Source organism: Diceros bicornis, chromosome 16 (genome assembly GCF_020826845.1).
Source record: "Diceros bicornis minor isolate mBicDic1 chromosome 16, mDicBic1.mat.cur, whole genome shotgun sequence".
NCBI lineage: Eukaryota > Metazoa > Chordata > Mammalia > Perissodactyla > Rhinocerotidae > Diceros > Diceros bicornis.
This window is the reverse complement of record NC_080755.1, coordinates 39,843,532-39,860,061: the sequence shown is the minus strand read 5'-3', so window position 1 is coordinate 39,860,061 and position 16,530 is coordinate 39,843,532. Positions and strand designations below refer to the sequence as shown.

The 16,530-nt window shown below is 38.3% G+C and overlaps 1 protein-coding gene across 4 annotated transcripts in view; it reads right to left on the bottom strand.

The window, feature by feature from the left end:
* The window catches only part of KATNAL2 (katanin catalytic subunit A1 like 2), a 77,956-nt gene extending 63,906 nt beyond the window's left edge, over nucleotides 1-14,050 (bottom strand). For all 4 annotated transcript variants that reach the window (XM_058557057.1, XM_058557058.1, XM_058557059.1 and 1 more), the window contains exon 1: nucleotides 13,972-14,050. In XM_058557057.1, the coding sequence (XP_058413040.1) occupies nucleotides 13,972-14,022 (51 nt within the window). In that variant the 5' untranslated portion in view covers nucleotides 14,023-14,050. The remainder of the gene's footprint in view (nucleotides 1-13,971) is intronic.
* Nucleotides 14,051-16,530: the final 2,480 nt, after the last annotated feature.

The window sequence follows — 16,530 nt, the reverse complement described above, 5'->3', positions numbered from 1 at the left end:
ACTAGAAGGATGTGCAGCTATGACCTACAACTATCTACTGGGGCTTTGGGGGAAAATAAATAAATAAATAAAATCTTTAAAAAAAAAAAAATAATCAAGACAGAATTGAAAAAGAGCTGAGTCAGGATTTACACAGCCAGTTTTCAAGGCTTAATATAAAGCCACAATAATTAGAATAGTTTGATATTGGCATGGGGATAGACAAATCTGTCAATGGAATAGGACAGAGAGTTCAGAAATAGACCTACAAATATATGGTAATTTGATTTTTTACAAAGTTGCCAACGTAATTCAAAATTTTTTTTAAAAGTTGCGAGAGCAACTGGATAATGAAATAGAGAAAAAACTGTAACTTAACTCCTTCTCACATAAGACACACAAAATAATTGAAGATAACAACACTAAATTTCTATATACCTAATAATACGGCATCAAAATAAATAAAGCAAAAATTGACAAAACCAAAAGGAGAAATAGGCAAAAAATACAATCACAATGAGAGATTTTTATATGCCTTCCTCAGTAATTGATAGAACAAAATGAAAAAAAATCTGTGGGATAAAAAAGATTTGAACAACACAATTAACAAACTTAACCATACAATGAGCCGTAAAACAATTCCCAACAAATGGCAAAGAACTGGAATCATTTAGAATATTGCTGTATGAACACAATGAAATTAAACTAGAAAGCAATGTCAAGAAGATATCAATAGACTTCCCATATGCGAGTAATACACTTCTAAATACGTATGGGTTAGAGAAAAATGCCAATAGAAATTAGAAAATATTCAAAATTGAATGAAAATGAAAATGCTACATATTAAAACACGTGGGAGGGGCCAGCTCAGTGGTACGGTGGTTGGGTTCGCAGGCTCTGCTTCTGGCAGCCTGGGGTTTGCAGGTTCGGATCCCGGGCACAGACCTACGCACCGCTCCTCAAGCCACACTGTGGCAGGCATCCCACACAAAGTGGAGGAAGATGGGCGTGAATGTTAGTCCAGGGCCAATCTTCCTTAGCAAAAAAGAGGAGGATTGGCAACAGGTGTTAGCTCAGGGTTAATCTTCCTCACACACACACACACATACACACACGAACATGTGAGAAGCAGGCAAAGTACAGATTAGGGGGACAATTAAATCTTTAAATGCATCTGTTAGAAGAGGAAAAACGTAAATATTGGGCTGCCCAGTGGCATAGTGGTTAAGTTCACGCACTCCATTTCAGTGGCCCGGGGTTCATGGGTTCAGATCCCAGGGCGGACCTACCCTCTGCTCATCAACCTATGCTGTGGCGACGTCCCACTTACAAAAAAACAGAGGAAGATTGGCACAGATGCTAGCTCGGGGACAATCTTGCTCAAGCAAAAAGAGGAAGATTGGCAACAGATGTTAGTTCAGGGCCAATCTTCCCCACCAAAAAAAAAAAAAAGGTAAATATTAATGAGTTAAGCAACCATCTTATGAAATTAGAAAAAAGAATAATAAAATCAACCCAAGAAAATTAGAAGGAAGGAAATAATAATTTTAAGAATGTAAAAGTAGCAAAATAGAAATCAAACTTACAATAGATAGGATCAACAAGACAAAAGTTGATTCTTTGAAAGACTAACAAAATTGATAAACCTTTGATGAGACAGATGAAGAAAAAAAAGGAGAGAAGGCACAAATAACCAATGTCAAGAATAAAAAGGGAAGATGGTTACAGATCCTACACATATTTATATAAAAATAACAGGATATTGTGAACAATTATGCCAATAAATGTGAAAATTTAGATAAGATGGACAAATTCCAAGAAAACATAATATACCAAAATGACACCAAAAAGAAATTTAAAAGTGTCAATGGTCCTGTTGAAAAGAAATTGAATCTGTGAAAAAAAAAAAGAAAAAACCCAACTTTCCACAGGAAATCCATATTCAGATTTCTTTTAAGGCAAATTCTACCAAACATTCAAGGAAAAAACAATGCCAATCTTCATAATTTCTTCTACAGAATATAAAAAGAGGGAACATTTCCTAACTCATTTTATGAGGACAGCATATCCCTCATACCAAATCCTGACAAGGACATCCAAAAGAGGAAAATAATAGGCTAATCTCACTCATTAATATAGATGTAAAAATCCTAAGCAAAATATTACCAAATTGAATCAGCAATATGTAATATCCAACTTCAGTGTACCCCAGGAATGAAGCAAGGTTGTTTTAAAATTAGAGAATCAAGCGATTTAGTTAATGCACCACATTACAAAATAAAGAATAGAAATCACACGATCACTTCAACAAATGTAGAAAAGTGATAAAATTCAACATCCTTTCCTTGATTAAAAAACAAAAAACTCTGGGCAGACAAGGAATAGAAGAGAACTGCCTTAACTTGACAAAAACATATCTACCAAAAACCCTCCAGTAAACAACATACTGGAGAGTGAAATGTTAAAATCTTTCCCTTTGATGGCCTGGCCCCGTGGCTTAGCGGTTAAGTGCGCGCTCCGCTGCTGGCGGCCCGGGTTCAGATCCCGGGCTCGCACCGACGCACCGCTTCTCCGGCCATGCTGAGGCCGCGTCCCACATACAGCAACTAGAAGGATGTGCAACTATGACATACAACTATCTACTGGGGCTTTGGGGGGAAAAAATAAAAATAAATAAAATCTTTAAAAAAAAAAAAAAGCTTTCCCTTTGAGGGCCCACCTGGTGGCACAAGCAGTTAAGCGTGTGCGCTCCGCTGCGGTGGCCAGGGCTTCCCTGGTTTGGATCCTGGGTGCGCACCGACGCGCCACTTGTCAAGCCATGCTGTGGTGGCGTCCCATATAAAGTGGAGGAAGATGGGCATGGATGTTAGCCCAGGGCCAATCTTCCTCAGCAAAAAAAAAAAAAAAGAAGAGGATTGGCAGATGTTAGCTCAGGGCCGATCTTCCTCACCAAAAAAAATAAAATAAAATAAAAGTTTTCCCTTTGAGATTGGGAAAAAGACAATAATGCCTCTTATCCCCACTTCTATTCAACATTCTATTGGAGATCCTAACCAGTAAAACTGGTAAGAAAAATAAACAAACAGCATAAGAATTGAAAAGAAAGAATTAACACTGTCTTTATTCATGGATAATATGATTGTGTATGTAAAGAAGACAAAAGAATCCACAAATAATTATTAGAATTAATAAACAAATTTAGTAATGTTGCTCAAATAAGACTAATATACAAAAATCAATTGTATTTCTACATATCAATAATAAACATAAAATGAAGTTTAAAAAAAAGAAACCATTTACAATGACATGAAAACCATTTATAATAGTATCAAGAGACTTAAAGTACATCTAATGAAAGAAGGGCAAAATCTCTATGCAGAAAACTGTAAATTGCTGCTGAAAAAAAATTGAAGTCAGAATAAAAAAGGATACTACATACAGTGACTCATTATTTTTAAGTTGTCCATGTTCCCCAAATTTATCTTCAGATTCAATGCCATCCCCATCAAAATCTAGCAATCTTTGTGGAATTTGACAAGTTGATTCTAAAATATGTAAATACATGTTGTCAATAATAGGGACCATTTGAGGAAAAAGAACAGGTAGAAGTCTTTGCTCTAATGGATCTCAAGACTTATTATACAACCACAGTTATTAAGACAGTACGGTACTGGCATAGGACATAGACAAACAGACCAGTAGAACAAACTTCAGGGCCCAGACACAATTCTGCATACACATGGACATAGAATAGCGTGAGAAAGGACATCTTTTCTTTTTTTTTTTTTAAGATTTTATTTATTTATTTTTTCCCCCAAAGCCCCAGTAGATAGTCGTATGTCATAGCTGCACATCCTTCTAGTTGCTGTATGTGGGACTCAGCCTCAGGATGGACGGAGAAGTGGTGCCTCGGTGCGCGCCCGGGATCCGAACCCGGGCCGCCAGCATCAGAGCGCGCGCACTTAACCACCAAGCCACGGGGCCGGCCCAGGACATCTTTTCAATAACTGCTTTTGGAAAAATTGTATGTCCTACCTCACCCCTTACACAAACACACACGTGCACACACACACACAAATCAGCTTCACATGGGTTGTCAATCTAAACGTGAAAACAACACAATAAGTTTTTTAGAAGATAATATAAGAGAATATCTTCATGAGTCTAGAATAGGGAAAGACTTTTTGAAGGTACAAAAAAAACTAACTGTAAAGGAAAAGATAAATAAAGTAATCTTTATTAAAATTACGAATTTGTGTTCAAAAAGATGCCGTAAAGATGCCATAAAGACCTAGCACAGATTGGGAGAACATATTGGTATGTTGTAAATATCAGCACTTAAAAGGGCTAGTATGCAAATATATGGTACACTCCTACAAATCAATAAAAAACACAAACTAATCCAATAGAAAAATAGATGCTTTGCAAAATGAGATACCCAAATGGCTAATAAACAAACAAAAGGTACTTGATCTTGTTTGTAATCAAGGAAATACAAAATAAAGGATATTGATTGACAATACCAAGTGTTGATAAGGATGTGGAGCAATGAGAACCCTCGTGCACAGCAAGGGCAATATAAACTGATATATCCACTGTAGGAAATTGTTTGGCATTAACTACTAAAGTTGACTTATGGCTATTCTATGTTGCAGCAATTCCACTCCTTGGGTTCATATGTTTACTTGTTAGCTGTCTTCCCTACTTGAATGTAATCACCAACAAGGAGGAAGCAGTGTCTTTTTCACCACTATATCTCCAGTACTTACTTACCTGACTCAGGCACTCCATAAATATTTGTTGAATAAAAGTGTATGGAAAGGGCCGGCCCCGTGGCTTAGCGGTTAAGCCTGTGCACTCCACTACTGGCAGCCTGGGTTCGGATCCCTGGTGGGCACTGACGCACCACTTGTCTGGCCACGCTGAGGCAGCGTCCCACATACAGCAACTAGAAGGAGGTGCAGCTATGACATACAACTATCTACTGGGGCTTTGGGGGGAAAAAGAAAAAGGAGGAAGATTGGCAATAGATGTTGGCTCAGAGCCGGTCTTCCTCAGCAAAAAGAGGAGGATTAGCATGGATGTTAGCTCAGGGCTGATCTTCCTCACAAAAAAAAAAAAAAGTGTATGGAAAGACTTTCAAGATATGTAATAAAGTGAGAGGGGAAATACAGAATGGAGAAAATGATCTCTTCTGTGAAATGAAAAATTATATAAATATATATGCAGTTATGACATGTAAATATATTTCTAAGCAGATATACAAGAAACCCGGATGATAGTTTCGTATAGGGTGAGACACTGGAAGTGGGCAAGGGGTGGAGAGTAGGGAAGAAGGTGTTTACTTTTCATTGTATATCTTTCTGTTAAATACTGTTTAAATTTTTATACCATTTTTGAATTCAAGTTTGTTAAGGTATCATTTACATACAATAAAACGCATACATTTTAAGTGTACTGTTCCATGAGTTTTGACAAACATATGCACACATATAATCAACACTCCAATCAAGCTTTAGACTATTTCTATCACCCAAAAATGTTGTTTCTCCCCCTTTGGTTGTTGGCAGAATTCAGTTCTTCATGAGCTGTAGGACTGTGGGGCTCAGTTTCTTGCTGGCTTCCTTCAGTTCCTTGTCACCTGGCTCTCTCCAGAGGGCAGCTCATGACACAGCAGCTTGCTTTGTCACAGCCAACAAGTATGTACCTTCTTGGAAGTTCTTGAGTTTCTTGGATCTAAGGGAAAAATTGGGGCCATTATCTCTTCGTATTTTTCCTCCTCTCCATCTCCACTCCGGACATGGATTGTACATATATTCCACCACTTGATATTGTCCTTCAGGTCACCGAGCTTTGTTCATTTTTTCCTTCAAACTTTTTCTGTGTGCTTCACTTTAGATAGTTGCGAGTGTGATTGCTTCAATTCACTAGTCTTTTCTTCTGCGGTGTCGAATCTACTTGTTATGCCTATCCAGTGAATTTTTCCAGTTAAAATACAGTATTTTTCAACTCTATATGTTCCATTTTATTCTTCTGACATTTTCTGTTTTTCTCCTCTTTATAATCATATTTTCCTTAAATCCTTACACATATTTATAATACCTATTTTTAAAGTCCTTGCCTGCTAATTGTGTCTTCTCTGCTATTTCTGGATCTATTTCTGTTGACTCATTTTTGTCCTAGTTTTGTCACATTTTCCTGTTTCCTACAACTGCTAGTAATTTTTTATTGGATGTCAGTCTTTGTGAATGTCTGGATTTTATTGTCTTCTTTTAAGTGTGTTGAATTTTATTTCGGCAGATAGTTTAGATATTAGCAGGTAGGTCTGATCGTATCAGGGCTAATTTTAAGCTTTGTTAGGAAAGGTGTCAAAAGTAGCCTCTATTCTAGGACTAGTTTAGCTTACTCTCAATGCATAGCCTTCCTGAAAGCTCTACTAAATGCTCTGCTGTTCCACAAGATTTCTCCACTCAGGTTGTCTGGGATTCAAATGTCTCTCAATGTTATGTGAGCACCAGTAGTTGTTCACCTTCTAGTTCCCTGGGAACTGGTCTTTCTTCAGCTTCATACATTTTTACTCTGTGTAGGCACAGCTTGGTATTCAGCCAAAAACTCAGAATAATAGAGCAATTTGTTTTCATAGCTTCCTCCTCTCTGGTCTTTTCCTCCCAATTATAACCACCTGAGTCTTCCCAAACTCTACTCTCTGTCTCATCTCAGCAAAACTGCTGCGCCTTGCTTAGAGACTCCCTCGTGTGCCAGAACCCAGTTACAGCTTCCAGGCAGAAGGCCTTCTCTCATGATCACATTGTCCAATGTCTGCAAACAGGTTATTCATATACTTAGTCCAGTTTTCTGGACTGCAGGCTAGTCTGGTACTAGTTATTCTATCACATTTGAAAGCAGAAGGCTATACCAATTTTTTTTAATGTTTACAAAATTTATCTACATGGTGAGATATACAATTTTTGTATTTAAAAATAAAACCTAACAAGCATCATCAAAAGAAAGAAAGGATATTTTTAACACAAAACATCAAGTACACAAATTCATATCTATATAGTCTTATATTCTCAGTTAGTGGTTAAGAAAAAAGAAAGAGTGGCCGGCCCCATGGCTTAGCAGTTAAGTGTGTGCGCTCCGCTACTGGAGGCACTAGTTTGGATCCCAGGCGCGCAGTCACATCTCTTGTCTGGCCATGCTGAAGCAGCGTCCCACATACAGCAACTAGAAGGATGTGCAACTATGACATACAACTATCTACTGGGGCTTTGGGGAGAAAAAGGGGGAAGAAAAAAGGAGGAGGATTAGCAATAGATGTTAGCTCAAGGCTAGTCTTCCTCAACAAAAAGAGGAGGATTGGCACGGATGTTAGCTCAGGGCTGATCTTCCTCAAAAAAGAAAAAAAAAGAAAAAAAAAAAGAACAAGGCCCCAAGAGTAGCAATGTGACATTAGCAAAGTGTTCCAGCTTGTCTGATCAGTTCCCTTTCTTGGTCCAGGTACAGGAAGAACGTGGTTCAACAGCAGCCACAGCATTTTAAAAGATACCCACAAGGCCGCAGCAGTGGTCAGTAGTGAAGTGGTTAATCTTCCTTATGTAAGAGCGGACCAGAGCACTTAAAACATGAGTTACTTAAAATTCAGCTTAGCTTTGCGCGCGGTGATTTAGAGTTTGTTTAATTAGTATTTAGAACTGCACATTGTTTATAGCTATTGGTATTTCAATAGATGCTTAAATGTTTGAACATTTAAAGTTTAATAAGCCTTAGTTCTTTGAAGAAAAACATTGATGTAATTAAATTTTCAATTACTCTGTTTTTTTAGGGGCCCATGCAATTAATAAAAGCTAACGCAGTTAACAACATTCATTTAAAAATCTAGTCAACCACTCATTAATTAGCTAACACTTACAGCAAATATTTTAATGTTTTAATATGAAATTCTCACATAGGCAAAGTCACAACTTTTGAAAAGTATGTATAATGACACATGAGAATAAATAAAAGTAACGTCGTTTCAGGATAATTTTGTGTGTACACATGAATGCATGGATCAATTACAGCTTTCCAAAAACCATTCTTGTGCATTGATACCAATTACTGCTTGTTTCTTTATTTTTACCTGTGTGGTCAAATTAAAAATACTGAAGCAATTGCTCCTCAGAGCTTCCTTGCCCTTAGCACATTTTAGAGGATCTTACATTCAAATTGAAAAAAAAAAAGTGGCAGAGGTTTATAGATTGGATATAGTCTTATTTTAATTAAATACTAAATTTAAAATGGAATAGGAGAAAATTCTCCATTCCCAGATCTTTCTCACCCAAAGATTACCAGCAGCATTAGTATTGCCCAGGAGCTTATGATACACACCCCACCCCAGAACTACTGGATCAGAATCTGAATTTTCAAAACATCCCAGCTGTTTCGTATACACATTAAAGACTGAGATGTGCTACAAAAGCATGACCAGTTTACCAGTCAGGAAAGAAACTTGCCAGAGTCCTTGCCCTCAAGGAGCTTTTAGTCTACTGGGGTGGGGGAAAGGAACCAACAAGGAAAAATTCAATTATAATTTCCCGGGATAAATGTGGTGTAGTGATATCTACTCATTGCATCAAGGAAGGGCACTTTATCAAGTTTGGGAAGCAGGCTGATCAAGAAAGGAATATTCAGATCCTAAAGAGCAAGAATTTAAGGAGCAGAGAAAGAGAAGCTCATCTAGAAGGCCAAGAATGAAAGTAGAACACTAGGAGACTGTAGTATCATGAAAACCAAGAGAAGAGGCATTTTCCAAGGATAATCAGCAGTCAATGCCCCAATTTATGGATATCTCAAAACACTAGTACCATGTTGTATACAGAGTAGGCACTAAGTAAGTGTTTATAGTATGAGTTGATAAATCAATGCATATTTACCTCAGTGTTAAATAAAAACTAGCATATGAATTCAAAAGTGTCTAACTACCATTCTTATGCTCAGCCACCAGCTCCTATTGTAGCCAAAGGAATAACCATATTTAAAACTAAATTTGAACACAGACATATGTATGACAAATGCCTAACTAGAAACAAACAAAAAAATAAAGTTATCTTTTAGACAAGAAACATATATTAGTTGATTTTTTTATAGTCACTTCTCTGAAACCACTCCCTTCAAAAGCAACTAGTATGATTCTTTGTACTCAGTAGGCACTCAATAAATATCTATAAAATAAAAAGTGTTCTTGAGACCATTTATCTCTGCTCCCTCTCGAAACCACATTAAAATGATAGTAAAGGAATAAAAACACTATGATCCATCAAAGACAAAGACTCTGGAGGAGAAGGTGACAATGGAAAGATATGACAATAAAATTGACAAATGGAAAGCAAATGAATAAATGTCCATTGACTTAGGAAAGCAAAGAAGGCCAAAAGCAAAGACAACCAAAATCAAAGAAAACCAACAACACCTATAAAGAAAGTAGTCAGCAAGAAGCAGATATGTATGACAGAGCCCTAGGAAAGTTACAGGAACTGAGTTATCAGGTACTTCTGGAGTCACCACGCACCTCTAAGGGCAGAAGTAAAAAGCAAGGAGCAGGCAGAACACAGTATAGAAGATTCCCTCCTCCACCCCAGTCAGGTGACAATCCCTCCCCAACCCTGGCAGAAGGCTGGACATTCACTCTCAGAACCAGAGAATCTTTGGACTTGAGGACACCAGGCCTTGCTGAAGGAAAGAGTAATTAAGTACTCAATTAAGTAATTAAGGAAAGAGTAATTAAGTAGAATCTACACACTGAACAGTGAGGAGAAGCCCCCTACCCCACACATAACTGTCTTTCCCTGTTCAAATCCAACAATGGTGGCAACCATGCTTATTTTGCCTTCATTCCCTGTAGGAGGGTACAGAGGATTTCTCCTTGAAGAAATTGAAGACCTCAGAGCAAAGACCTACAGACGCTGACATTTGGGGATGCCCCAAAGAAAATGCCCCTGGCTACCTGATCATCCTACAGAGAAACCCATCTTTATTACACAGCCTCTTCTAAAACACACAGATTCTAATTAGCTTTCAAGTGTCTCACCCAAGCCAAGGTTCACCAGACTTTTGAGGAAAACCTCCCATATGAAAGATACAGTCTGAGGGAAAAAAGCAAAAAGGATCTTGAGAGGAAACAAACATAATGCTAGGCACAAAAGAAGACAAAAAAATTAAAAAAAAAAAACAAACTAAAAGCAAACAAACAAAAAACCTCCTCAGGGAGATAAAAGGAGCTATAGCATTTTGCAAGAACAGGATGCTGGGAAAAAGGAACATTGAGATAATAAGAAAGCACCTGGAAATAAAAATATGATGGCAGAAATTAAAAATTCAATAAAATGGGTTAAAATATTGAGGAGATCTCTGGATAAGAAAAATGAGAAGATTAAGCGATGTAAAATAAAATAGAAAAACAAAACAATACAATTAGAGGCTCCATTTCTAAGTCAAATATCCAGTGAACAGGACTTCTAGAAAAAAAAAAAAAAGAAACCATACAGAAAAAAAAAAGAGAGAAAATTATCTAAAGAAATAATGCAAGAGTATTTTACAGAATTGAGGGCATGAAATTCCTGATCTAAATGGCTCATAACTGCATACCAGCAGTTAAATGAAAAAGAATTCTCAACAAGCAACATCGCCATGAAAATTCAGAACCCGGATGTTAAAGAGAAGATTTGCTAAAAGCTTTCAGAGAAAAAGGGAAAGAATAGCATCAGCCTTGTCACAGTCACATTGGAAGCTAAAAGATAATGGAGCAATGCCTTCTCAATTGAGATGAAATCAATTCCAACCTACAATATTAATTCCAGCCAAAACATCAACAAGTTGAGAGAAGAGAGAGTTCCATATATACCTTGTTTCAAAAACTTTACCTTCCGTGTACCTTTTTTCAGGTAGCTATTGGTTGATGTGTTTCACTAAAACAGGGATATAGGTCAAGAAGGAGAAAGACATGGGATCCAGGAAACAGGGTTTCTGACACAGGGAAGAGAGGAAGAAGGGACTTCCCAGGAAGAAAGCTACATAGCAAGCCCAGAGGGCAACCAGTCCACAGAGCAGGAGGGTGCAGGAGGTCCAGAAAAGATGTCTCTAAGGCAAAAAAAGTGGAACCGAGAAATTTCCTGGTGAGCTTCACCATATAGAGAGGAGTTCTAGAGTTCTGTCAGAAAGTTTAGGAAAGAAGTGGTATCAAATATATAGAAAACTAAGCCAAAGAATAAGGCATTAGTTAAGAAATGACTGAGTCCTGTCCCCAAAGTTAAATAAGAAATAAAATATAACTATAGTGTACCATATGGCTCAGCTGTGAATAATATTTACATGGTCAGATTTATATAAATACTGAATATTTATTTAACCAAAAATTGTGATAGAAGTACCTTGGGGGAATGGAGGAACGGAAGTATGAGCGGGTGGTAGAAGAAGGGGAAGGAGTGAGATAGGCAGAAGAAAGCCAAATGCTCATTTTCCATAAAAGTGAATAGATTACATCTGAGAACGAAAAATCAAAATTGAGAAGTATAAACTTGTTATTTTGAAGAAGTGCTAAAAGAAGTGAAAGTGGTTGTTTCTGGGGGGCAGTACTTGATGGCAGAGTGAGGTGAAGCAGGAGACTTTTTAAAAAATTTTGTATAACTATTAAAATTTTTAAACTATGTGCTGACATTACTTTGTTAAAAATAAAAATAAAATTGAAAAAATGTATAAATAATATGAAACAACAATAAAAATGAACCAAATAAAAAGGAAGTATTCTGGAAATTCTAATACAGTAGATGATGCAGATGATCAAAATTCCTTGTGGACACACAATCCTCTTTACATCCATTCACTGGATCACTGCACCCACCTCTGCCTTATTTCCTTCTCCAGACCCCTAGGAATCAGCACAATTCCTAGCACTTACACCCCAAAAGATCAAGCCATTGATGAGCATACCTAAATATTGCTCACAGTGCCATCTAGAGAATAAAACAAAAAATAAAACTGCATCTCTGCCTTCAAGTTACACGAATTCTGTTTGAGAGGCTATGTTATATGCAGGAAACAAATAATAATATAAATTAATCACGATTAAATACTAACTTGTATGGTACAGAGTATATGGAGTTCAGAGACATGTCAGATCAGAGAGATGTGCCTAGAGCAGTGGGAGACAAAGGGGGGAGTAGAAAGGAAGAGGCTGGATGCAGAAGTTGGGCCACATCACTGCAGTGCTCTGTAGGTCATATCAAGGTTTGGGGATTTTATCCCAAGTGTAATGGAAAGCCAACAAAAGGATCCCAGCCCGGGAGTGAGACAATTTTAAGATCACTGATCATTGGATGAAGAATGGACTAGAGAGGGGCAAAAAACCAACAAAGGGAATAGTTAAGAGGCTATTGAAGTGGTTCAGGTAAGAGATTATGGTGGCTTGGATCAGGATCATGGCTGTTGAGATATGGATGATTAAAGACCCACTAAATAAGTAGAATCCATAAGATTTGCTGATGTCTTATTTATGTGGAGGACAGAGGGCAGGGACTAGGAAGAAGAAAGAGCTAAGGATGACTCCCAGAATTCTCATTTGAGTAACTGAATGGATGGTGGTTTCACATTCCCAGATGGAGGAAGACTGGAGAAGGTACTGGTTTCAGAAAGGAAAGTTAAAAGTTAGGTATTGAATAAATTAAGATGCAGATACTTGAGATACCCCACCAGACTTGTCAAGTAACCACTTGATTCATTGGCCTGGCTGTATCCCATCTTCTAGGACACCACATGGGTTTGGGGCTCAGCAAAGAAGTCCCGTCCAGAGTCAGTTTGGGGGAGCTGTTGGCATATAGATAGCAATGGAAGTCATGAAAATGTATGAGACCACTTAGGGTAGTGGTTTTCAAACCTGGAGTGCATGTTTACAATACAACTTTCAAGACCTCGTCCCAGAGTGTTTCTGATTCAATAAGTCTTGGTGAGGTCCAGGAATCTGCTTTATTAAAAACTAACTCTAAAGATTCTGATAAAGGTAGTTCAGGTTCTGATTGGTATGGGTTAATGACAATCCAGAGGTGAGGAAGTAGCAACAGCAAGTGTAGCCAACCCTTTCTAGAAGTTGGAGAGAAATAGAGAGAGGTTGTTAGAGAGGGATGTGAGGCCAAACAGAGGGTTATTTTTTTGTATTATTAGTTTCTTTAAAGGTGGGAGACACTAGATCAGTGGTTCATAACTTTGGCTACACATTATAATCACCTGTTGAGCTTTTAAAAAATATCGACCAGTAAATAAAAATCTCTGAAGGTGGGGCCCAGATATCAGTATTTTTTAACTCGAATTTTATTTATCCTTCCCCAAGCATTATTTTTATTTCTCCAGTGCCTGACATAGAGTATGTCCTCAATTCTTGTTCGTTGTTGCGGAAATTATTGCTGGCCAGTGAGCAGATGATACCGACAGCAGGGAACCACTATATGTATTGTAAAGTTCATGTAATCTTCGTGTGAACAGGATTATAGTCCAATTACCTTACTTTCAAAAGGGGGAACTGAAGCCTGAGACGGAATTAAATTTCTAAAGTCTCTCGGCCTTGGTGGTGGCGAATCAGGACCAGAACCTCAACTCCCAGGTCAGAGCTGTCCTGCCTTTCAACAGTCTTCATTTTAAACACTCCCCAAACCCGCTCACTCATCAAGACAGCCTGCCTAATAATATCTTCTCCTCAATAACCCATTTCCTCAGTCACAAACCGATCCTGCCGTCCCTGTCATCAAACCCACAGTCACTCCCAAACCCGCCTCTGTCACAGACCTATCCAGGCCACATCACAGCCTCAAGCCCAACCACCGGACTTTACCCACTGCGCTTGCGCCACTCGGCCCAAGGACTCTGTCGCCATAGCAACCGGGGACACACGAATTGGCCAGCAGCAACAGGGGAGAGGAGTTCCTGGTACGTACAGTTCTTTTTTTTTGTATATGTTTTCCTTACCGCTTCCCGCGCCTGATGCGTGAATTTGAGAGTCTGGTAAGAAAGCTCCATCAGACACTGTGCAGGGCCGGAGAGACGGGAGAAAAAGAGCCAGTGATTCGGCTGTCCAGTACATCCAAGGAAGACGGCTGGGGGAAATCTGACGCTTAACCAGCCCGCCCCTTTCGGGATTGGCCAGAGCCTAGACAGGTCAGCCAATCACTGGGCACAGATACATTCTTTATCATGCCAATCAATGTTAAAACAACCATGTTTAATCCAGAGCGTTTGCATGGCACTGATCCATCAATAGACCGAGAAGGGATGATTGGCAGGTTTTGGGGCGGGGCTTGCAGTTGTGATTTTCTTAATTCTGTCTCTAAAATGCAAGTTAACCCAAGTTTATGTACCATAGTATTGGTATATTTCAGCAGTTGTTCAGGCCCTTGTGACCCAATGCTTATGTTCCCAAGACTATACTTGAACATCTCATCTTCTCTAGGCCCCCTGCCTTCCTATTAAGGTACAGGTTTGGAAGTTCCCTTCCTGCTTTTTACTTTGAAATTGTCTATACGTGGTCCATTTAGACTGGAAGAATCTGCTGTGGACTTTAGCTGTCAGAAGCTTTCTGGGATACAAGCTGTCTATTAAACTTTCCCTTCTCCTGCAATTCCCTCCACATCAGACCTACTCTCATTAGAAGTGGGAAAAAAATGGACTTTACATTTTCCTGCATTCCATTTTCTTCATGTGTTAACTACTCTGTGTCTTCAATGTCTTTCCCTTCTGTCTCCTGCTGTGAATCCTATTCTAAACCATCCCCTATTCATTATCTTTGGCCTTCTTCATTCATTCCTTCCCCTCAGGATACAAAAATATTCAAGTCTCCTCAATCTAAGAAAAAGCTCTCATTTTATAATTGCTGAATTGAATCACCTCTCTCCCATTCACTTCAAGCTTTCTGAAAGGACTGGCTATCCTCTTCTTCACTTCCTCACCTCCCATTCATTTCTCAACACATTCTGCCTCTACTCCTTTGCAGCTGTTCTTGCCAGAGTCGCCAATAACTTCCCAATTAGGAAATCCAATTATAGATTATTTTACACTATTTATCTTATTTAAATTTAGCCACTTGAAATTGTTGACCACTCTCTCATTAGTAATAATAGGTATAATTTATTAAACATCTATAGCACCAGACAATGTACTATGTGGTTTATGTGGTTATCTAATTTAATCCTAGCACCCCATCCTAACACCCATTTTACAATTGTGGAACCAGGCTCAAAGAGCCAAATTAACCAATTCTAAGTTATCCAACGAGAGAGTTAGGAGGCAAACCTAGGTCTCCTGACTGAAGTCAGTGTTCCTTTCCACCATACCATGCTGCCACCTTCCCTGTCCAGTTCCACCTGTCATTTCCACCCTGACTCAGGCACCCTCCCCCCCCCCCCCGCCACCCCACACACGCACACACACTGGCATACATGAACTGCTTACAACGCTTGTGAACCACTCAAGAGCAGTTCCTTTTACTTGGAAGATTACTCTCACTTCATTTGTCTAATAAAAGCCTGTTTTGAGTAGTGAAACTCAACTCAGATATCACCTTCTAGGACAAATCAATGGAGTTTTTCCAGTCTCCACACTTACCCCAGGTAGAGCTTAGGTGGAGAGAAAATTAGTTCCTGATTCCACTACATACCTTTCATGCTGCACTTATTATGCTGTTTTGTTGATATTATTATCAAAAAGTTAAAAACATGACTCTTTTTGATATGAACGGACATGTGTCAAAGATTTTACCTAACTCACTGAGGGAGACAGTAAAATACTAAAGCTGGTTTAAAGAGCATTTTGAGGAACTGGGTATTTATAGGAATTTTAAGAAAATAATGTTAGAATAAGACTGCTAGGTTAGATACAAAACTGGTTAGTGTTCTACAGGGCAGCAAAACCATAACCTTTGAAATTTTCTTTTCTAAGGGACATAGATACATTCCTCTAGTTTGGGCCATTTACATATAAATTTTAACTAATTAAAATTAAATAAAGTTAAAAATTCAGTCTCTCAGTCACACTAGCCACATTTCAAGTATTCAGTTGTAACATGTAGCTAGTAGCTAATATATTGGGCAGCACGTGCATAGAACATTTCCATCATCACAGAAAGTTCTTTTGGATAGCAGTTGGGCCTCTTAAACATTGCTCCAGTATGACATTGAAAGGACTCTGTTTTGCCTTTTTTCCAAAGTTAATATAATTTTTTTCTAAAGAATCTCCTTCACATGACCGCTGGCTCTCAAACTTTTCTAACCAAGACCCATGTTAAGAAATACATTTTTGGTTAACTAATATTTGACAAGGGAAAAAGAGTACTCAATGGGGAAAAGATAGTTTCTTCAATAAATGGTGTTGGGAAAACTGAATATTCACATGCAAAAGAATGAAATTGGACTCGTGTCTTACACCACTCAAAAAAATAAACTTGAAATTAGCTTGAAATGAACTTAAACATAAAACCTGAAACCATAAAACACCTAGGAGAAAACAGGAAAAAAGCTCTTTAACATTGGTCTT